The sequence below is a fragment of the Apodemus sylvaticus genome, chromosome 2, assembly GCF_947179515.1.
Source record: "Apodemus sylvaticus chromosome 2, mApoSyl1.1, whole genome shotgun sequence".
Classification (NCBI taxonomy): domain Eukaryota; kingdom Metazoa; phylum Chordata; class Mammalia; order Rodentia; family Muridae; genus Apodemus; species Apodemus sylvaticus.
In genome coordinates this window covers 164499568-164523139 of record NC_067473.1, presented here as the reverse complement: position 1 = coordinate 164523139, position 23572 = coordinate 164499568, and the positions used below count along the sequence as shown (strand labels likewise).

The 23572-nt window shown below is 49.1% G+C and overlaps 1 protein-coding gene and 1 long non-coding RNA gene across 3 annotated transcripts; one reads left to right on the top strand and one right to left on the bottom strand.

Moving 5' to 3' along the window:
* Positions 1 to 286: 286 nt before the first annotated feature.
* LOC127679257 (uncharacterized) lies at positions 287 to 11527 on the bottom strand. Its single transcript, XR_007976709.1, has 4 exons — positions 11475 to 11527; positions 10594 to 10789; positions 9298 to 9556; positions 287 to 7771 (listed from the first exon to the last, which is right to left on the bottom strand). It is a non-coding gene; the product is annotated as an uncharacterized LOC127679257 (long non-coding RNA).
* A 114-nt stretch (positions 11528 to 11641) lies between these two features.
* On the top strand, positions 11642 to 18825 carry Fkbp4 (FKBP prolyl isomerase 4). Of its 2 annotated transcripts, none has more exons than XM_052174968.1 (10): positions 11642 to 11917; positions 13584 to 13728; positions 14278 to 14420; positions 15086 to 15206; positions 15481 to 15637; positions 16154 to 16244; positions 16337 to 16420; positions 16631 to 16816; positions 17122 to 17361; positions 18611 to 18825. In XM_052174968.1, the coding sequence occupies exons 1-10, from the start codon at positions 11813 to 11815 to the stop codon at positions 18713 to 18715; spliced, it is 1377 nt and encodes a 458-aa protein (XP_052030928.1). In that variant the 5' UTR covers positions 11642 to 11812; the 3' UTR covers positions 18716 to 18825. The 2 variants fall into 2 exon arrangements, with proteins under 2 accessions (XP_052030928.1, XP_052030927.1); XM_052174967.1 differs by having other exon boundaries at positions 11643 to 11917; positions 17122 to 17367.
* Positions 18826 to 23572: the final 4747 nt, after the last annotated feature.

Here is a 23572-nt window from a genome sequence, read left to right as displayed (position 1 = left end):
TAACAGCATATCTGCTCTTGTGGAGGACTGAAGTCAATTCTCAGGCTCACATGGTGGCTCACAACCATTCATAACTTCCGTTCAAGGGTCTCCATCGCCCTCTTCTGGCTCCTGCAGGCCCTGCACATATGTGATACAGAGACTTGCAGGCAAAATACTCAATTTTTTTAAGTAAAAATAAAACATACATTTGAAAAAATAAGAGAGAATTATAAGAGGTGTATATAATTTTATACACCTTAATGTATGTAGATATACATGTACATAAATAGTCATAGAGCCGGAATATATATATTACACGTGCATTTATTTATCCCTGTGTGAGTGCATACATATATTCATACGTAAGTGCAAATAAGGAGAGACATCAAAAAAGTAACATATCCAGATGGTGTATCAGACAATGTTCATGCTCTTCCAAGGACTTTGCTGTACATTTCACTGTCTAGATGTAACATGTAACCAGATCTGCCACTTAAAGCAATTATTTACGTTTTGAGGCTGTCCTCAGGTTTGCACATGCTGGATAAACATTCTCTTACTGAGCTACATCCCTAGTATCTTACCCTATTTTAATAGATTTCTCCAAATTTGAAAGGACTAAGGCCTAGAGGTACTCTCTTAATACTCCAAGTTGTTTGCTTGGTTGTTTAATTTCATTTTATTAATGGAATATGCTAATAACAGAGCAGTGGATTTCACCTTGCTATTTCATTCATGCATATGACACACTGTGACCCCACTCATCCCCATGGCCCCCTCTTGGCCCCTTTCTCCATTCATGTATATGATATATTCTAACCCACTCATCCCCATGGCCCCCTCTTGGCCCCTTTCTCCATTCATGTATATGATACATTCTAACCCACTCATCCCCATGGCCCCCTCTTGGCTTCTCCCACTTCTGCCCTTGATGAATCTACTGAAGGAGCAGGACAACTTACCAGTAGCTACACCACTAAACAAAGTTATTTCTAACTCTCCCCAGACCCCAGTAATTGCTCACAGATCCTCAGGGAAAGATTGTGCCTGAGACCCTCTCTCCTTTAACTGCCTACAAGTCCTCAGAAGAGGCAGAGATGCTCCCTGCTCTGAGATAGAAGGCTGGTGAGCCGAATCCTACACTGGGTTTGTGTAGGTAATCAGAGCCGCCGGAAGTCAGAAAGGGCAACAGCCATGTAATGCTCAGAAGACCGCGGTACCCACGTCCTCTAACCCTCCCGCGGTACCCACGTCCTCTAACCCTCCCGAGGTACCCCACGTCCTCTAACCCTCCCGAGGTACCCACGTCCTCTAACCCTCCCTCTGGCTCATACATTCTTTCCGTCCCCTCTCATGAACCTTGGAAGGGGTCATAGAGATGCCCCACTTAGGACCGAGCACGCCAACTCATTTCTGATTCTTGACCAATTTTGTGAGAGCCTATTCACTGAGCCAGGAGAAGGTTCTAGGAGCAGAGCAAGCAGCAGCATGGCGCTGTGGGCATGGCCACAACACGTGGAAGGCACTTGGTGGGCACAGATTATACAAACATCAGAAGTGATTTCCCCCACCCATGTCTATGGTCTCCTGAGCCGGGAGTTTCTGACCAGGTTTGTAGTATTAAATGTGCACCCCCTTCTGTGGAAAGGGCCTCAAAATTCAATCAGAAAGTGGAAGGAAGCCTGTAGAATCTTTCCCAAGTTTCAGACTTCAAAGGGTAAAAGTCTTTGATACTGAAAATAAAGAGAATCCGCTTCAAAGGAGAGAGGAGAGTGAAGAATTTTCTATTTCTTTAAATAGCCAAGCACATGCAATGCTGTGCTCTGGCCTACCCATGCACTCCCTCGCCTTGTGCACTGGGAAACACCTATCATCTTCCAAGACTCAGTTCAAGTACCTCCTCTCCTACTCTCCTTAGAGCATCACAGTTCCCTGAAGGACCTCCTGCCTCAGCCCCTCAGCCCACACTTAGCACTGGGTTCCTACGGCTGTACTGCTCCTTATCATCTTTCCCCTATTTGGGGACCCACATGAAAATATCACCTGCAAATTATTAGGTAATTTTGTTAATGAACACTTATAAAAAACACTGAGACGATCTCCCTAAGCTAGGACCCAGAGGAAAGAAGACTTGACACGCCTGCCTTGCAGGCTTCCACCCGCCCAGACTCAGCCAGTCAGGGCTGCTGTCGCCCTCCTGCCAGCCTCTCCACCCACCCCATCTTCTGGCTAGATGCCTGGCCTTCCTATTAGCTACCGCCTGCTTTATGACAGACACCATCCTCCCCCCAAGCCTAGCGGCGCCCGTTAGAACTTCGGAGCTCCCATGGAATCATCCATAATGGCGCTGGATAACCCCAAGTGACCAGTGACTAGTCTCCATATTGGACACACATGGCATTCAGCTCCAGCAACTCAGGCAAACCATATCACTGCATTCTTAATCCCTTGTAGCTGTGACTGACATTATTACCTCTTCTCTGTGTCGGGAGATACCCGTCTTCAAACAAGATGGAGCTCAGAACAACAGTCTTCCAATGTGGCTGTATTCTGAAGGCAGAAATCTGAATCAGAGGCTTTTTGTGTCTGCTGCCTGACCATGGAAATATCACCCTTCCACCCAAAGCCAGGGTGAAGCTCCTCCCCAGCTTGCAGATGCCGTGGGATTCAATACTCCACCCTGTCAGAACACCCCTCTGGAGCGAGTCATCTACACAGCCTCCGTTTACTCAAGCAAGCAACCCTGGACATGCCTTTATCCTCTACAGCAAGTACATCAAGTCCTTCATGCACCAAGTCCCTGGATATCAAGATCAAACATAGCCGTCGTTCCTGACAGTCAAGAAATTACCGACTGCTTTTCCTAGGCAGAGGGGCCTGAGGCGGGTTTGGAGAAACACATCAAAGAAGACGGAAACTATAAAGAGAAGGTGGAAGATTTGGAATGCTCCCAAGGCATGGGCAGCACATGGCCATCCTTCGAGCGCCGGGGAAAGAGAGCAAAAGCCACACTGGGTAGAACAGAAACAGTTCCATGCCTTTGAGGAGATGATCCAGAACCAGGGACTGGGAAAAGAGTGACTAAAAATTGTGCAAGAGTTTAGCAAAGTGGGACCAGACCCAGAGGCTGCTGGGCCTGTCTTAGAAAAGCCTCTGATAAGCATTCACAACCCATGTGCTATCTGCAGGCTTCAGACTGTAACACAGCCAGAAGGCTAGCTAAGTCAGCAGTCCCGGACAGGCCTTTGAGACCTCGAGTGCTGAGTGACAGAAGTGGCTCACACTCTGTGTATGGTACCTTGATCGACACCAAGTTTCCCCAGTTCAATGATGCTAATACTATCAGTGACATAGAAACGTGTGGAGTACTCTGTGGGAACCGGACAAGCGAAGACGTCACCATCATACACGTTATCATCCCAGACCAAATGCTGGGGCTGATTATTGCAACACAGAGAATGAAGAAGACATTCGCTTCCTACAGGATGAACTGGGTATGCACACACTTGGGTGACTCACACTACCCTCACAGACATTCACATTCACCGCCCTCAGCAGACAATGTTGACAGAGTCAACAGCCGCTGTCTGCCCCCTACCCCAGGTTCAAGGAAACAAAGCCATCTAAAGTAACTGACCACAGACTTCTTTCTGTTCCTATCCAGGCTTTCATACAACAAAAGCATACTGTGGTCGTATGACTGTTAAGGACTAGGTTGCCACAGATGAGTCTTAACCTCCTAAGAGCTACAAACCCCGGTCAGTTCACTACTGCACTTGAATTTAAGCTTTCCAAAAAGATTTGGAGAAGAAAAATAGGGGTAGTCAGTGGCAGAGAAAGACTGAATGTTCTTGGTTTTGTTCTTTTGAAAACAAAACATTGAATATATTTGTAAGACAAGTTTGAAAGAGGAAACCTATCACACTAAGCAACTAACTCAAAAATTAGGTGAAAACAGAGAGCATCTCTCTGCCCTTCTAGACTCAAGTTCTGCCCATCCTCCCTGTCTCTACCTGTCAGCCTGCACACTGTCTCTACCTTTGGACTAAACAACAGCAGCTGCAGAGAGATCTGAGAGCCATTTAGAAATGTTTGGCTTTTCTCTCGGCTTGTGGCACAGTTACTGGATCAACTGTTGGAGACAAGTTGGGCCGAGTGGCTGGCCCCCCGGTTTTGTCAGCTCACCATTCCTGTGTTTAGGGTGTCCGCAGTTGTTGGAGACCGTGGCCCACAAAAGATCAGACTTTGAATTTCCTTGTTCGTCTCTCTACCCTGTTGTCACTGTTACTGCCTCTACTGCTTTAACAAGGAAGATAGTCACTGTTCACTGTGATTTCTGCTTATACATTAAGACCCCGACCTTAACCACTAGCAACTTTTTATTTAAACTCACCCCCTCTGGTAAGATGGGGAGTCTTTAGTCTTCTGGGGTTTTAGCCTTTGACCAAAATTGAGATTACAATTAGGATCTCCCAGCTTGATCAAGTCATGTGATCTCACATGCCCCCTTCTGGTGAGGAGAAGCAATACCTCAGCTCCTAGGGCAGGTCTAATTGTCTGGAAATCTTAACACCTAACAGAGGCAATGGATTAGGGAGACACTTAGGATGGGAGGCACCTCTGTGAACTGAATGAAAAAAAGAAATAAAAGGAGAACATGACTGCTCCTAAGGGGCTGACATATTTTTTATAGATATAAGGGAGAAAACAGGTAGAGATGGAGACATCTGGGAGAGGCCAGAGTGAACACGCCAGACTGAGCTGGGCCATGTGAAGGAGGGTGGGGGAGAGCAAGACAGGAGCCGCAGACCAAGGGGGGCAGCAGGAGTCAAGAGATAGGTCAGCCAAAATTGGTGATTTATACAGGGGCCAGAGGAGCTGGGAGGCGGGGAGCCCAGATTGGTACCTGGGCTGGAGAATTCAGGGTAGAGGGTGGGCTATGCCAGCCAGGAGCCTCAAACAGGTAGGGACTGAGGGATGCTGGGAGAACCTGGCCGACAGAGTCTGCTTTGATATGTTAATAGGCATCTCAGTTAGCCTAATGAGTTAGGTTTGAAACCAAACTCCAAGGAAGTGCACGGGAGACAGGGAAAGTGCCTGAACAACTAAATGCTCCAGACAACCAAGACAGAGAGACCACCTGCCATCTCTGAATGCTTTACCGCTCACACGGGAGTTCAGTAAACACAAGATGTTTGCTAAATAAAGGGAGAGCATATGAGGAGCAGAGGAGCACCTGCCTATGGGTCACTTACGCACAGAAACTCTCCATAGCACACAGAAAGCTTGCTCCACATAGCAGCAGATTCTAACTGTCCCAAGCCCCAGGCATCTCTGACTTGAGCCCAGAAGTTGGTAATCTTATTCAAAAGCAAAACATGTGCCCCACCCATAACTCTGTAACAACTGAAGAACATGTGAGACGAGGCCCCATGATAAACTGAAATGTAATGGCAGTCACTGAACACCAGACATACGCAGCGAAGAGAAGAACTCTTAAGTCAGGAGGAGCTATCAGGGAAGTAGTCCTCAGAGACTTTTGAGGAGCTTCCCAAAGGAAGATAGAAGGGAAGAAAATAGTAAAGTCCCCACTGGGCTGGAGGCGTCCTGGAATCCTGCTCCTGAAGCCTCAGTTAGACATTCTGAAGCAAAGAGACATGGGTAACCACCCAGGGGGGATTACCCATAATCCCACTATCGGGTAGTGTGCCACCAGGTCAGGGGTGATCTAGAGAACAACTGTGTACTGTCCCTGGTTCTGCACAGCAGTGTATTCTGGAATCTTGTGCTACAGTCCTGAGCCCAATTTCACTCCAACACTAGGTCCCTGTCTTTTCAGGATACAGCATAAGGTAAGATATTGATAAAACTAACACACTTACCCACGCCATCTTCCTATAGTCTCAGTGAACCAGCCCTAGGGGTGGGTGGCGAACACACTGGGTAATCAAATGAGCTGGAGAATTCAAGGAGAAGGTGGCCTTGGCCTCCCAGATTCCCACTGACACAATCAGTGAGGCTCATGGAACTAGGTAGGAAGGACCATTCGCTTGCCCACCACAACTGAGGAGAAGGAGCTTAAGGGGGGAGGGAAATCTTCCTCAGTTTCCTTTCCTCCCCATCCAGCCACAAGATATAACTTCAGTGTCTCTGAGGCCAGTGTCTTGGCTCCCAGAATCCAGCAGCCTCTACCTCAGGATTCTCACACCTTCAACTCCTGGGACTGGATCCATCTACGCCTCCTCCATGGATGTGCACAGATGCTCAGGTACATCCTGGGGTGGCCTTCTCCTGCTGTTCCCAGCACTTACAACCCCTGGTCCCCTTCCACTTTGAACAATATGGTAGAACTTATCAACATGGACTGAGAGTCACAAGAACTCACTCCACATCCTTTGCTGAACGCTGAGTACCAGACATCCAACAGGTACAACAAATTATCACAAACTTGTTGCTTAAAACAAGCATTGTGGTAATGGCTGCTTAGAATACCAGCTTTGGGGGGTGAAGGAAGGGGGATTATGGGTTTGAGATCCACAAGACCGTACAGCAAAACGAGAAGTGGACTATGATGGTGCACAATCCTGGAAGCTGGGAGGTAGAAGCAGGGGAATCAGAAGTTCAAGGTCACCCTTGGCCACATAGCAGTCAAGGCCACCCTAGGCATTAGGAGACTGTAACAAAACAAAAACAAACAAACAAACAAAAAAACCAAAACAAAATCGACATTGTGTGGTTGCACAATGTTACATTATATTTAAAGCCACTGAACTGCCCAGTTGGAAATGGAAAAAAACAAAAAACAAAAAAAAACAAACAAACAAAAAAACAAAAAAACCCAACAATGGCCATGGTAGCAGAGGCCTTTAATCCAAGCATTTGGAAAGCAGGGAGAGGCCACAGTGGGATACACAGTGAGACCTCACTTCCAAAACATAAAAAGAGTAATAAGGGTTGCACAGGAAGTCTAGTTATGAAAATAGCAAGTAAGACGCATTTTGACATTTTGGTTGTGAGCCTAACTCGTAAAAAACATATTTTGTACCAGCAGTAAACAGATCTTTGGAGACATTTAAAGCAGCAGCAAACCAAAAGACCTAGCGCTAAGTCTAATGAAGGGGCACCGGGCGGGGCTTTTGCCCCACTGCTGCACACCTCACAGACACTGACTGTGGAGAGGCAGAGGAGTCCAGCAGCAACAGAAGAGTTTTAAAATGTGGTATATATGCACAGTGAAATGCTACTTAGCCACACAAAAAGGTTCAAACCAAAGATCATGTTAAGCAAAATATGCCAGACTTGAACAAATACTATGTTTCCTCACGTGTGGAATTTAAATGTGTTAAATGTGTGTACAGGAGATGAAAGCAGAGAGAGACCACTTGGGAAAAGGGAGAAGACAAACAGAATGGGGAGGGGTGGGAAAGAACAGGGGACAAGGACAAATGGGAGTGCCGTGAGAGCATCTCTACAGGAAAGGCAACGATGGAGCCCATTGCTTTGCATGCTGACTGAAAAGCCTGAAGGCAAGCAAGACTTCCAACCTGCAGAGCACACAAGACAGCGCTCAGTGCTGCAGCCCAGGGGCAGAACTGGCTGGTCCTCCCATGCGGCTGCTGCGTGCATGGCACTTCCTCACTTCGTTTGTTTGTTTTCATCATCTTTAGCAGTATTTTTGTTTGCATTCTGGGAAAATCTGTCCCACACGTTCTAGCTTCCATTTCGGTTTCTTCCCTGAAGAATCCTTTTCTTTTGTTTTCATTGTTCCTCTCTCTTCCGTGACGTCATTCTTCAAAACATAAAATTACAATTTTAACTCAAGGCATTTAAAAAGCATCACTCTCTAAGTAAGATATCTACAACAGACAAAATCCTATAGAGAAAACAGGGTTCGGGGAGGAAAACAAGAAACCTGTTGTTTAAAAGAGTAGGGACTTCCTGTTTGAGAAGAAACAGGAGGATCCCAGAGCTCTCTGACCAGCCAATCAGTGAGTGCTGGGTTCAGTGTTTCAAAAGGTGGATGGACTGAGAACCAGGCACATACCTTTAATCCCAGCCCTAGGGAGGCAGAGGCAAGTGGATCTCTAGGAGTTCAAGGCCAGACTGGTCCACATAGTGAGCTCCAGGACAACCAGGACTACATAGAGTCTTGGGGGTGGGGGAGGGGGTGTCTTGGGGGTTGTGAAAGAAACACTGTCTTGGGGTGGGGGGGGGATGGACAAAGGAAAAGGCTCATCCACTAAACGCACTTTGCAGTGCAAACCTCATGTCCTGAGTTCTCTTCCTGGAGTCCATGTGTAGAAGGTGAGAGCTGACTTCACACAACTGTTTTCTGACCTCCACTAGGGCTGTGGCACATCCGTGCTGAAACACACACACACACACACACACACACACACAGACACAGACACACACACACCCTATACAGTACCATAACAGGAAATTAGTGTTTTAGGTAGAAAGGGCTAGGGAAAAACACCTATATACATACCGGTACACACTCACACAGTGACAATATCATAAATGAGTGGGGGAAAAAGTAAAGGGGGAGGAGGAAGAGGATGAGGAGGACGAGGAGGACGACAAGGAGGATGAGGACGAGGAGGACGAGGAGAAGGAGGATGACGAGGAGGAGGACGACGACGACGAGGAGGAGACCAAGATACCTCCGAAGGTGAGTATACATAAGGAAGGTTTAGTCTGACCATTCTTTCAGAAGACCTGGGTTCAATTCCACACAGTGATCTAAGGCCAGCCTGGAGGATCCAGTGCCCTCTTTAGGCCTCATGGGCACTGTATGCACATAGTGCCCAGACATACATACAGGCAAAACACTCATACATGTAAAAAGGTAAAACAAACAAACAAAAGCAAACAAAAAAAAACTTAATTTTTTTCAAGGAAAAAAACAATGACATACACAACCAGGAAAAACTCCAGATGCACATAGCCCTGCCCTGAGATTCCAGACTCAGTGCCTGTCTGTTGGCCTCCATCCACAGCTGCTTCACCAAGGGCGGGCCCTCCTGCTGGAGACCTGTCCTCACACCCTCGCAGGACACTGTTCCTCTTACCGTAGTGCTCCATGCTCACCGCCATGCCCACACACATCACATTACAGTAGTGGTCATCACTTGTCCACTCACCACAGGAAGCCCAACGCTGCAACTAGACACACCAGAACATTCCAACCTTTGTAACCACTGGATCACTCTATTGACAGGACTCACAGACAAGAGACAAGGCTTACAATTGAGGCAAGCAGCCCCAATTTTGACAGCTATACTATAAGGTGAACCAGTAAGCACTGAGTACCATAACTTAGGTTGCTTTGTCCCAGCAGTCTGCAGGCACCTGCTGGCACTGAGTGCTCCCCTGCTGGTGCTGAGTGCTCCCCTGCTGGCTCTGAATGCTCCCCTGCTGGCGCTGAATGTTCCCCTGCTGGCGCTGAGTGCTCCCCAGCTGGCGCTTAGTGCTCCCCTGCTGGCGCTGAATGCTCCCCTGCTGGCGCTGAGTGCTCCCCTGCTGGCGCTGAGTGCTCTGCAGCTGACATTGGGTGCTCCGTTGATAGGTGCTGCATGAGATAAGGAGTTAGGTGTCCACCGACAATGTTCTCAGGAAAGAGACACAAACTCACCAGTCTCTCCCACAATCAGCAGGTACGTATGTGAGCACCAGAGAGATAAGTACCATGGGCAAGCCAGTGTTATACGAGAACCTTCATTCACTCCCAAGAGCCTTCACTAGTAGCCATGCCCCTGCACATTCTCTAGCAGTGTCTCTAGCCACCTAAGAAGTCAGATCGTGGTTAAACTCTTATATAAGACTATAAATTGTTGCCAGGCAGCAGTGTCGCACGCCTTTAATCCCAGCACTTGGGAGGCAGAGGCAGGTCGATTTCTGAGTTCAAGACCAGCCTGGTCTACTGAGTGAGTTCTAGGACAGCCAGGGCTACAGAGAAATCCTGTCTCAAAAAACAAACAAGACTATAAATTGCTGGAAAGAGGGCTGGAGAGATGGCTCAGCAGTTAAAAGCACTGACTGCTCTTCTGAAGGTCCTGAGTTCAAATCCCACCAACCACATGGTGGCTCACAACCATCTGTAATTGGATCTGATGCCCTCTTCCGGGGTGTCTGAAGACAGCTACAGTGTACTTACATATACTAAGTAAATAAGTCTTTTAAAAAAATTGCTGGAAAGGATGGGTTACTTCTACATCCAATTTGTTAGTTCCATCAGAAGAGACTACAATAAAATACCTAACATACTTACACCACTTTAATAAGGATTTATTATTATTATTATTTCCCTCCTTTGGGAGGGATAATAGGGCACAAGTGTGGCGGTCAAAAGACATCTTTGAAGGTTTTTTTCTCAACATTGTGGGTGTTGGGAATCAAACCCAGGTCTGAAGACTTTGAAAAGCACCAGCACCCACTGAGCCACCGAACAGGCACCATAGAATAAATAGCCTATTGCCTATTTAAATGCCATCACTTGCTTAGTACAACCAACAGCACCATGCCGGGCACATGAGACGAAAAGTTCAGTACACTGAAATGAAAATTCACAAAGCCAATAATGCAATAGGTAGATCTGACAGCACTCACCAGGCTGAATAACTGTGGCGCTGTCCTGTTGGACAGAGTCAAGACCTCTCCAGACAGATCCTTCCATCAAGCCGGCAGATCAAGGCATCACTGTTTCAGTAATTAGAACTTCACAGTTTTAGCCACATAGACTTGGAATTCCATAGGCATCTCTTAGGAGCAGCAGGTTGAGAAGAAAGGGTTCCTTCCCATTCTCCTTTAGTAAAGGGGGAAAGGAGAATTTGTTTTTCGCGTGAGCTGAAACCATTTTGAGTTCCAGTACTAACCAAAAAAAGGTTGATTAGTATAGTCAGAGAAAATGTATTTTAACACACTTACAAGTCTTAGGCTCTTATAAATCTGCTTATGGCATTTTATAAAGCAACTTATTGGCTGGGCCTGCCAGCTTGCAGGGAGGGAGAAGTTGTGTCCAATTTGTGTACCTGGGCTGAAATTGTTCCCTAGTGGGCCCACGCTTTCACTCCCTCCACCTCTCTTTCCCACACTACTCAGGTGCCCACACCTGGGACCATGAGCATCTGTGGCACAATCACGCAAGGCCCACCTTTGCCACTTCACATCTGGCTGCCTGTCCCCAGCTATTACACTGTGGGCCTCGGTGAACAAGGCGGGCCACCAGGCAGGCCAGGACTTGGGAGTCCTGAGGATAGAGAAGGATCTGGAAAAATCGCTTAGACCCGGGCGGAGGGGTGGAGTAAGGGTGGGGGTGGGGAGTGGGGAGGGGCGACATAGGGAAGGAAGGCTGTGATCTTCGAAATCCCGGAGGTCCTGGTGTAGGAGAGGAGAGCACCCCTAAAGAGCCATCAGTCAGAAAAGCAAATCTTAACAAAAACGAAACAAACAAACAAAAAAACAAACAAACAAAAAAACCTCTTCAGTACCCTCAGTCCAAGAGCCCCAACCCGTTTAACCGCTTCTCTAGAAAGTTCTCCGCTCCCGCCCCTTTGCAGCCCGCTCGTGAGGCTCCTCCCTGCCCCGCCCCCGAGGCGGATAGGACCAATCGCGGGCCGGGATCGCGCCGGCCCCGCCTCTCGGCGTCGCCCCACTCGGCCGCCGCGGGCGAGCGCGCGGATAGCCGGGTGCGCGAGCCTAGAGCGCGGTTCGAGGTGGGCAGCGCCGCCTTCCGCCGCACGCCACCCCGCCGCTCACCCCGGTCGGCGGCCAGAGTGCCGGGCTCGCGCTCGCCCCACTCCCGCAGCCAACGGTGCGCCCAGCGGCCATGACCGCCGAGGAGATGAAGGCGGCCGAGAACGGGGCGCAGTCGGCGCCCCTGCCTCTCGAAGGAGTGGACATCAGCCCCAAACAGGACGAGGGCGTGCTCAAGGTGAGGGGGCCGCGGAGCCCTTGGCTGCAGGCTCATGGGCCTCGGGGGTACCGCGGTCGGAGGATGGGGGAATTCGTCTTCCCTGCCCGGGCTGCAGCCCTGAAAATGGCACGGCGGCTGCACGCTCCGGAGGGTGCGGCCCCGGTCCGGGAAGGAGCCCCCACTGCAACGCCAACTCGATCCGGCTGCACTGTGCGACTGAGAGGGGCGGAGCGGAGCGCGAGAGCCGCAGCCGGGGGCCCGGGCGGGGCGCACGAGGCCCGGGCGCGCCGAGGGACTCAGGCCTCGCCTCCCGGGAAACCCTTGGCTGCAGCATGCGCCAGCCACCTGGACGAAGGTGTGCCAGGGCTCGCCCACTTGAAAGTTAAACATTAACTAGGACCTGAAACGGCTCCCCGGAGCAGGTTTCTGGCCCAAAGCCCTTTGTGCCTTTCTGCGCCCCTTTTGCAATCGCTGAGATCCAGCGAGGTCACGGGCTCGGCCATGCTGTGCCCCCTTTCTCGGCCCGGGGAGAGTAAGAGCGGTGCATGCTGGGAACTGTAGTTCCTCGCCCGCCCCTCTTGAGTCTTTCTGAGTCGGGGGTATTGGGTGCTGGCCGTGGGGGAGGTGCTTTGCCCTAGAGCCTGCGGCTCACTAATCGCCTGACTGCAAAAAGCCGGAGGAGCAAATAGCCGGAGGAGTGAGGGGGAGGGCGCTCTGACCAGGGTTGGGACAATGGGCGCCGTTTCAGAGCAGGTTCTGCCAGCAGTCCAGGACGGTGAAATCCTAACCCGCATTGCATGTCTCCCTGCATCCATTGTTTCTCCTCCGTGCGTCCCACTGCTCAGCTCCTAGTGTGTGTGGCCTGTGCAAAGCAGAGACCTTAGGGAGCCTTGTTGGTCCAGGAAATGCTCCTGGCTTTTTACCTCTGCTCTTGCTGTGCCCTGTGAACATGTGGCTCTTCCTTCTCCGTTGCGCTAGGTTCTGATTCCCAGAGCGGGCCAATTCCTCTTTCGTCCTCCATTCCTTCAAGGACCCTGTACATTCTTATTAAGGAAGCCTTTCCTTAGAGGATGGTTCCATATCTACCTATTGGCTCGCCCATCACCATATGTAAAAATGTTAAGCAGAAGTAGATGCCTGCTTATGTAGATGTAGATAAAGCACTCCTTACCTTGGTGGTCAGGTAGTTTCCCTTCGCGCCTGACACAGAGCCTTTGTGCTCCTCTGTAATCTGGCCCTTCCTTTTCCCTGTTTTGAGCAGATCTGTTCTTTTCATTACTCCTTCCATTGTATTCGCACCAGACCCTGATCTGATGACCCACTAGTTTCTATCAGGTTTTTTCTCAGAGCACCTCTGGAGGATAGGGATTGTCTTCAGTGCCTGACCGATAAGTTCTGGATAGTTTAGCCACTTGTTCAAAACCATAGACAAAACTTGAACCCAAATTATGCTATCTGCAGTTCTCCAAAGCAGGACCTGGAGGGAGATGAGGAGGTTAGTTGAATCTAAGCTAAATTCTCTAGTATCAGAATCATTTGAAGACTGGGCTCTCAGACCTGGTGAAAAGCAGGGGGCAGTGGGGGCAGCCGAGCCCATCCGGTATGTGCCTTTGGGGAGCTTATGGGTAGTTGGGGCCCTTCTGCCCCCATCCCTCGGTACTCACTTTCTCTCCCTTCCCTCCAGGTCATCAAGAGAGAGGGTACAGGCACAGAGACACCCATGATTGGGGACCGAGTCTTTGTCCACTACACTGGCTGGCTGCTAGATGGCACCAAGTTTGACTCCAGTCTGGACGGCAAGGACAAATTCTCCTTTGACCTGGGAAAAGGTAGGCTTGGTTAGCCGGCTGGCAGGATAGGCTCCGAAGTTGATAGCAGCTGTCACAAGCAAAAATGACAGTCACAGCCACGCTTGCGCTTGGGCATGGAGCTGCTTACCTCTGTTCCCAGCTCCCAGAGGCTGAGGCAAGCCTTGAGCCAGTAGTTCAAGTCAGCCTTGGCAAAATAGCAGAAACTAGCCATCGAAAAGGAAAAGGCCACCAACATGGAGCCTAAGAGGGCATGGCTAAGAACCCATCTGTTGCCCATCCTGTGTTGTCTTCTGCTATTACGGGACAGGCCTCCTCCTCCTTTCCCATCTCGTGGATCTAGCAGTTCCCTCGCTCTAAGGTGGATAGTCTTCTTGAACTGTGTTGTTGGAGGGTTGAGCAATCTTTCGATGAATGTCCTGAGACCGACAACAGTGCAGCTGCTTGTCTCCTGGTCCTATTTCTCGAGGTGTTCAGATTCTGCCTGGGTATGGTGCGGTGCCTGTCTTTGGGGACATTGAGCCTACAGTGAGGTCCCTGCTAAGTGGGTCTTTTTTCCTTTACCTACAGGGGAGGTCATCAAGGCTTGGGATATTGGTGTGGCAACCATGAAAGTGGGGGAAGTGTGCCGTATCACCTGCAAGCCAGAATATGCCTACGGTTCAGCAGGCAGCCCTCCAAAGATCCCCCCCAATGCTACACTTGTATTTGAGGTGAGTGCTGGCCACAGATCTGGGCAAAGAGCCAGCCCTTATCTCATCCCATTAACTGGCTGCCTCCAGCCCTTCCTGCCTCTTGAAGACAATGTAGCTAAGCCTGAGGGTCTAGCTTTAGGAGGAGGAGAGGTGGAAAGGTTAGCTGGCTAACCACCATCAGAATGACCAGGAATAAATGAGGCTTCGGTTAGAAGAGGCCCTCCAACAGCCCTTCTAGAATAGAGGTGACTGATACTTTCATCAACTGAAAGGGGTCTGGGGGGTCAGGAAGCATCTGGGTTATAAAGGGCAATGTAGCATATTGGCACCTTGGCGCTCAGGAGGGAGAGATACCTTCCTATATGTCAGTGGTTGAGACTGGATCCACTGAGGAGAACTAAGGCTGTTGAGTCTGAGAGCAGAAAACCAGTCAGTGGGCATGGGAGAATATTCGCAAGGCCATTGAGATGGCAGGTCACTTCTGATGCCTTCCCAATGAACAATCGTGTGTCCTTGTTAAATAGAGCAGGAGGATAGAAAGCTTGTCCTCCTGAAGTCAAGTAAAATCTGTGTATCCTTCTAGCAAGATATGGTCTGGCCGTTACTGGTGACGTTTCTGAGTGGAAAGGAGGCAGTTTCACCCTTAGCAGAAAGGAGTTGTCACCTTATGTTTCATCATGTAGGTGGAGCTGTTTGAGTTCAAAGGAGAAGACCTTACAGAAGATGAAGATGGCGGGATCATCCGCAGAATACGGACTCGGGGTGAGGGCTATGCCAGGCCCAATGATGGCGCTATGGTAGAAGGTGAGGAGGTGCGGAAAGAAAGTCTAAAGTTGCCTTTGATTCCTGCTCAGAGACTTACGGCCTTGGGTGGAGTGGACCAAGTTGTTTCCTTTCTATAAGCCTTTAGTCTCATCCTTAAAATGAGGACTTAGACCACACAGCCTTAGCCCCCCTTCAGGTCTGAGACACAATGGTTATCTTGGGTCTAAGCCGTGACGTGGAGTGTGGGGAGGCTGGTGGCACCTTCTTCAGCACCATGCCCTCTCACCCCCTGGGGCACTCCTCTTTCATCCAGTGGCATTGGAAGGCTACTATCAGGACCGGCTCTTTGACCAGCGGGAGCTCCGCTTTGAAGTTGGGGAAGGGGAAAGTCTGGATCTGCCCTGTGGGCTGGAGGAGGCCATTCAGCGCATGGAGAAAGGAGAACGTTCTGTTGTGTACCTCAGACCTAGGTGAGACACAGGCACTTATCGGGGCCACACAAAGTGAAAGGTGAGCCACGCCCCTGCGCCACTCCAGGATTGCTGAGAACATCGTGAACTCTTGAGGGGATCTGAAAGTGTGGCCCACAGTTGTCCGCGTTTCCTTGTATTTGCACCTCATTCAGATCCCTTACCCACCATCATCAAGATTTTCATATGCCTATAATTCATTCAGTCATTAGCATTTGTTGACACACCTCCTGTGTGCCACACATGCTAAAGTCTCTAGGGCTTCAGTGTGGTTCTTGCTTCGTCGTCGTCTCTGAGTTTGTCTCAGCAGTTGTGTATAGTTATGGGTTAGGGGCAAGAAGGGAGGAGGGACCACCTAAATGTGTAGTGAAAAGGTTAGAGAAATGGTTGTCCAACAGGAAGTGTTTGAACCAGGTCTCAAGGTGGGAAGGTACTTTCCAGAAAACAACAGGAAAGCCCTTTTCAGTCTAGCAGACGAAGGGCTGTGAGGTAACCCCCGCGCCCTTCACCCCACAGCTATGCTTTTGGCAGCGTTGGGAAGGAAAGGTTCCAGATCCCACCACATGCTGAGCTGAAGTATGAAGTACATCTGAAGAGTTTTGAGAAGGTGAGTCTGCCTAAGGCACTCCCTCCCTGGAGTCTGGTCTGTGGGTGATGCTGGGAAGGTGACCACTGTGTCTGTCCTTTGGGGTACGACAGGCCAAGGAGTCTTGGGAGATGAACTCTGAAGAGAAGCTGGAGCAGAGCAACATAGTGAAAGAGAGGGGCACCGTGTACTTCAAGGTGAGCTGAGGGCAGGGCACCCCAGGGAGGGCTGTCCAGACGATGCTCTGCCAGTGTGGACATCCCCTGAGGTGGTCATCTCGTGTATCTTAGTCCATTTGGTCTGGGATGGGAAGGAGTGGGAGGCTGTATCCAAGAATCACTGGCCTACCAGATAGGACGGCCTGGGCTGCAGGACCTGCACTGTGTCTGAGCTCCCTCCCATTCTAGGAAGGCAAGTACAAGCAAGCCTTACTGCAGTACAAGAAGATTGTGTCCTGGCTAGAATACGAGTCTAGCTTTTCCGGAGAGGAAATGCAAAAGGTCCATGCGCTCCGACTGGCCTCACACCTCAATCTGGCCATGTGTCATCTGAAACTGCAGGCCTTCTCGGCTGCCATCGAAAGCTGTAACAAGGTGAGATGCCTTCGGGGGACATGGTAACCATGACAGGCAGTTGTGGGGTAGCGTTAGTAGGATATGTCATTAAGAATCCTGAGTTCCGGGCCTGGAGTTGGAAGCAGCACGTGCTTGATGGTGGGAAGTGTAGGTGCAGACACTGAGCAAGCCCTGACTGGGGAAGTGAAAGGGAGGGGCTGAGTTGGGGTTTTGTCCTTTTCTGTATCTGGGGAAGAGATACACCTGAAAACCCAAATTTCCTTTTTTCCTCTTGGATTACGAGCCTGATGTCCCTGCTGCTTCCTTCCTCTCTGTGCTCTTAGGCCTTGGAGCTGGACAGCAACAATGAGAAGGGCCTGTTTCGCCGGGGAGAGGCTCACCTGGCAGTGAATGACTTTGACCTGGCCCGAGCCGACTTCCAGAAGGTCCTGCAGCTCTATCCCAGTAACAAAGCGGCCAAGACCCAGCTGGCTGTGTGCCAGCAGCGGACCCGCAGGCAGCTCGCCCGGGAAAAAAAGCTGTATGCCAACATGTTTGAGAGGCTGGCTGAGGAGGAGCACAAGGTCAGGGTACGCTGTGTCTTATCTACTTTTCCATTGCTGTGAAGAGACAGTACAACCAAGGCAGCTCACAAGAGAGTTGATAGAGGGACCACCACTCCAGTGGGTTGGAGTATGAGACTGCCCTGGCGGGGAGTGTGAGCACAAGGTGTAGTCAGCACTGGGCTTTTGATACCTCAGGCCCCTGAGCAGGCACACCTCCTCCAACAAGGCCATGCCTCCTAATCCTTCCCCAAAGAGTCCCAACAACCAGGAACCAAGCATTCAAATATAAGAGCCTTGGGCCATTCTCATTCAAACTACCACAAGGTGGAAGTGACTGCAGTGGATCACACCCAGATGTGCCCACTGCCGTTGGCTGCCCATGCCAGTTGCATAAGCTAAAGATTACTTTTTTGCAGTAAAGGAGTATAAGTTTTCAGTATTGACCCCACCAATGGGGTCATCATGAGAAGCACTCCAACGCCAGGCACAGTTCTGATATGTGTTATGTTCAAGACAACCAGCCTGAAATTCACAAAGTAGACCAGGCTGGCCTGGAACTCAGATATCTGCCTGTCTTTGACCCATGTACCCACATACTCAGAACCAAAAGGTTGTATACTTACCATGCAGAGGCACATGATCCTGCCAGTTTTGTCTCACCCTATAGTGCATTTTCCCTATAAATAAAATAATGTGAGCCGGGCAGTGGTGGCGCACGCCTGTAATCCCAGCACTCTGGAAGGCAGAGGCAGGTGGATTTCTGAGTTCAAGGCCAGCCTGGTCTACAGAGTAAGTTCCAGGACAGCCACAGTTATACCGAGAAACCCTGTCTCGAAAAAACCAAATAACACAAAACAAAACAAAAAAATGTGTGGAGGTTTGTTTTATATTACTGCTTAAGAGTGCTTTTAGATACTTCCTACTATGCATCGTTTTGCTGCACATACATAGCATATCTTATGATACCTGTTTCTTCAGTGTTCCTAACACCATCCCAGAGAAACAGATCACAAAACATACTTTCTTGTAGCCACATTAAAAAGGCAAAATTGAATAATGACTTAATATGTTATATATAGTTTTTTAAATGATTTTGGTTATCTGAGGTCGGTGACATTCAATAGTGATGTGTTGAATGGCCTTGTCAATTTAGAGCGTGCATGTGTGCAGGGGTGCTTTAAACAGTTCCAGGATTGCTGTGCCTATGCAGTTTCTTAGGAATTATCTTGCTTAGGAATTCAGCCTCTTCCTCTTGCTCATCTTACAGGCCAAGGCAGAAGTGGCTGCGGGCGACCATCCCACTGATGCTGAGATGAAGGGTGAACCAAACAGTGCGGCCGGGAACCAGTCTCAGGCAGAGACAGAAGCATAGCCTGCCTCTCCGCTGCCCACCTCTGCAGCTGCCTCCCTGCTCCCTTACTCCACCCTGTTAGTTTTGTAAAAACTGAAGAATTTTGAGTGAATTAGACCTTTATTTTTCTATCTGTTTGGATGATGGCTTTGGGGGAGAAGGGAGAAGAGCAGGCTGAGGGTGAAATGGGGGGTACTTTTAGATGGTGTCAACCCCTCTTTCCTTCCCCCAGGACACAGGAGCGTATATCCTTCCACACATACATCAGAGTGTTAATTTATTTTGCTCCCTCTGTTAGTTCCATTTTCAAGTTGTAGAAGGGGGTATGTGATAGGGGTGGGGTCTGATATGCCAGGGTGGAGAAGACTCCTGGGCAGCCGTTTTCCCATCTCTTCCCTCTGTGGTTGTTTTCCAAGCCTGTGGTCTCCGTGCAGGTGCTAGGGCCATGGGAAAAACCACTGTTGTGTCCATTACCTCTCCTGCCTTGCTCTCCTGAGATGGTATTCCTGATAATGTCCTCTGCTATCACAGTGATCACCTCTAGACAGCCCCTACCAGGACCTCCCTCCTCTCGGTTTCCTCATCCAGGTTGTCCCTGTCCCCATCCCCTCAGCCTCTTTAATGCACGCTGAAGGTCCAGGCACACCTCAAGTCCTGTGCTTGAGCAATAAAGTGGAAAACAACAAAACCTGGGTGTCAGGCAACCCTTTATGTTGAGCTCTTGGGTGGGGCATGGTGGGAATGTGGGCGGGGCAGGACCAATAAAGTCCCACTTGGGTATAACTTAAGCCCAGGTGATGCAGACTATTGCGTGGCAGGAAACTGCCCTCTGCTTCTACAGCCTGAGCTCCATTACAGACTGCAGCAGTCCAGCAATAGAATGCGGGGTTGTTTCCCTCAAACAAGAGGAAAATACAAACATCAGTGGTTCTGAAACCGGGTTCTCAGACGATTGCCTCCCTGCTCTGACAACTGGCTGATGTGTTGTTGATACATGTGTATCTGAGCACTATTTGCATTCCTGATGCCTGAGGGGGCCAGAACAGCACAGTCCCAGGGGACTGGCGATAGAATTGTGAGTCTCTAATTGGGTCCTCAGCCAAAGGTATAAAAACTCCAGCACTATGCTGGACCTTGTATAGCACATCTTTAATACCAGCACTCTGGAGTCAGGGTCAGGTAGATCTCTGGTCAAAGCCAGCTTGGTCTACAAAAGCCTCCAGTGTTTCTGGCTCTTTTTGGGTCAGATAGCTTTTACATAAATTAAGGCACAGGTGAAGATAACTGGTCACACCCAACCTTAGTTTTGACCTTTACAAGAAGCCAAGTGGCCTAAGTTAACCACACTCAACTTGTTCATCCTACAAGTCACCAAATGAGAAGTGGGGCAGTCTGCATTTCTCTGTAGCTCTTGACATTGTAGAGGATGGTGGGTGTCTATGGAAAAGGGCCCAGTTCTTCAACATGGCTGGTACTGTATTTGCTAGTTCCCCTGTTGGGTGTTAAGTCCAAGCATGTGCTTGAGTTTTATGTTGTGCCCTTTTAGGTAGTTTCTAACTTTGATTCTTGCTTTTGCTCAGTGATACCAAGCGAGCCTTACACAGTGTAAGCTTTGACCTGAACCAAAGACTTTGTGTGATACAATGTTGGCCCAACCCTCCTAAGACATGGCCCATTTTACAGATGAGGAAATAACCGAAACTTGAATCTAGCTCAGTCACTAGACTACTTACTGCACATGTGTGGGCTTGGTTCAGATCCCCAGCACCTTGTCAACCGCTGGGTGGGTGCTGGGCCTGGAGAGAGGTCATAGGTGGGAGCCCTTGCCCTTACAGAAGCCCTACAATTGGTTCCCAAGCCCCAAACCAGGCAGCTCAAATCTAAGTAATTGATCCCAAGAGGACCCTTAACCTCTTGTGTTCACCACAGGCACTGCATATATGAAGACTCAGGTATTCACACACATTTTTATTTTAAAGACTTCTCATGCCAAGCATAGTGGCACTCTGTTTTGATCTAACACTCAGAAGCCAAAGCAAGGGGAGTCCCTGAGTTCAAGTCCAGCCTGGTCTACATAGTGATTCCAGGGCTGCATAATGACGTCTTTTAAAAGCAAGTGTATCTGTACAGTACCTGTGGATGGCAGAAGAGGGTGTTAGTTCCAAGAACTAGAGGTAGAGTTAATTGTGAGCCATCATTGTGGGTGCCTGGGAACTGAACCCGAGTCCTCTAAGAGCAAATGCTCCCAGCCTCCAGCTCCAGGGGAACCAATGCCCTCTTCTGGTTTTCACTGTTACCCATTGCCCACACTCATACATTACACAAAAGTAAGTCTGGGCATGAGGCATAAAGTACTGGGTCAGTCTCCGGCCACACCTGAACTACACATGGTGGTGCATGTTTGTAATCCCAGCATTCAGGAGGTATTGGCAGAGGGATCAGGAATTATCCTCAGCTACATAATGCGTAGATAAAAAGCATCCTAAAATTTTGTTCATCTCTTGAATGCTGTGTGGAATTCTAAGGACTTAAATTTGACTCCTCTTTGTAGAGATGGAAAGGTCCTAGTTTATTGTAACATTAAAACTAGATCCTTTGATAAAGTAGCTACATCTTTATGGCTGAAAATAACCCTGCCCCATACTGAACTGTGCTGGGTCTCCCTGCTCAAGTTGTTTTAGGCACTGCCACCTTGCTCACCTACACTTGAGCATTTGTGGAGGGAGCATGCTCAGATGAGAAAGTCCAGCAACAGGTATTCTGGGCTATTAGTGTAGGTTTCTTCTGTATATTATGTTGCCAGAATATTTCCAATCTCTCCAGCCTATGAAATGTTTTTCCCCTTGCATGCCTTCCTTCTCCACCAGCCTCCACATCGTGGTTCACCTCTAACCTGCTCTTACAACAGGCACTTTGATCCCACTTAAATACTGTGTCCACTGAATCCCTGTCAGTGTCCCACAAAGCCTGCAAGGTCTGATGCCACTTACCATACCTACCTCAGTGCATCTGTGACATCCTCCTGAGGGCCCCTGCAGATGAGTTGTGTGTCCCATTTTAACTGAAGAGAAAAGGTACAGCAACAACTAAGAACTAGAGAAAATACTCTTACGTGTAAATCATTGCTAGAAAAAGGGATCCAGCCATATAGCTATGCGGAGTCTTTATTTTTTTGGTTCTTTTTTTTTTTTAACCATGAACAATGTATTCAAAAGAATTGAAAGTAAGGAGAAACGTAAGTCTACAAGGGTTTGGGTCAGAGATGGCTCAGTGGATAAAATGTGTGCAGTCATGAGGAACCGGGTTCAGATCCCTAGCACCCTATGTAACCCTGCATCCCGGGGCAGGCAGCACAGTTAGTTCACTCACTGGCCAACAAACCAGCTGAAATGGTGAGCTCCGGGTTCAGGGAGAAACCATGTCTCAACAAGATGGAGACGCAGTTGTAGAAGACATAACTTCGACCATTGGTTTTCACATAAGCACACCCACACAAGTGCACAGGCAACACACATGACAGTTTATGCCCTATTGGGCCGCCTTCCTTTTTAACTTTATTTGGCCCTCTTGACTGGAAGATGTTGTGATTAAAGTGACACAGCCTTCATGATTAAACATTTGTACAAAACAAAACCAGACACTGCTGCTGAAAATTCCAGAGCAAGAACCCTAAACGATGAAGATTAAGGTATTGTGCTGGACAGGGGTAGTGTATGTCCAGCACTTGGAAGGCAGAGGTAGGCAGATCTTTGTGAGTTCAAGACCAGCCTGTTCCACAGACAGAACTAGTTCCAGGATCACATAGAGAAACTCTGTCTCAAAAAGCAAACCCCCCCAAAAAAAAGGTACTATGGAGTTCTGGGTCAGGGTGTGACTTCAAAGAATGGGGTCAGAGCAGAGTGGACAGCGAGAAGCAGGCTGATCCTCTTCTACTCAGTCCTAAGAATTAAGACATTTATCTTACATTTGTAAGTCAGAAAGCTAAAAAGAGAAAACAGCTAAGTACAAGGAAACAGACTACTTGTTACATTCAAGCACAAACACTTTAAGGTTGGTTCTGATTTCTCCCTGATAGGACAAGATAGCAGGTGAGAGAGCATACAACCCCTCCATGGGTAACAAGTTTACAGCTCCAAGTGTACGCAGCTGACTTAGACCTTCTAAGGGATGTAGCCGTGCCTGCAGCTCACCACCAATGATGGGAACTGCTAACTGGGAATGGATCCTCGGTGCCCTGTACTGGTCCAGATCTCCTTCCTGACCGCCTTTTCCTTTCTACTGTCAGCTGTCAGAGCCACTAAGACTAAATCCATCATTCCCCTCCTCTAGGGTAAAAAGGTCTCTTTCTCAGCCTTCTTCCACCACCTTCGACATAGAATGTAGGACATCTCTGGTCCAGCATCCCCTAAGATGAGAAGAAACCAAGTGTAGATCATCCAGAGCCTGCACATTTAGAACTAAAGGGTTCCCTCCCCACCCCCTTAAGAGTCTCAGTGTATTTCAGGCTGGCCTCAGACTGCATGCGCTTGAAGATAATCCTGAACTTTTTTTTTGTTTTGGTTTTTTGGATTCGGTTTTTTTCGAGACAGGGTTTCTCTGTGTAGCCCTGGCTGTCCTGGAACTCACTCTGTAGACCAGGCTGGCTTCGAACTCAGAAATTCGCCTGCCTCTGCCTCCCAGAGTGCTGGGATTACAGGTGTGTGCCACCACCGCCCGGCTAATCCTGAATTTCTGATCCTCCTGCCTCTGCTTCCCTAGCGCCAGGACTACAGGTATGAGTGCTTCACCTGGTTATGCATTGCTAAGGATAGAACCAGGACCTCACACGTGCTCACCAAGCACTCCAGCAGCCAAGTGGCATCCTCAGCCCCCTGAATT

Excerpts from the sequence above, each read along its gene's own strand:
- Fkbp4 (XM_052174967.1), top strand. The coding sequence starts at position 11,813 with ATGACCGCCGAGGAGATGAAGGCGGCCGAGAACGGGGCGCAGTCGGCG. Across the intron at positions 16,245-16,336 it reads ATCTGAAGAGTTTTGAGAAG|GCCAAGGAGTCTTGGGAGAT; the intron begins GTGAGTCTGCCT and ends GGGGTACGACAG. Across the intron at positions 16,817-17,121 it reads CCATCGAAAGCTGTAACAAG|GCCTTGGAGCTGGACAGCAA; the intron begins GTGAGATGCCTT and ends CTGTGCTCTTAG.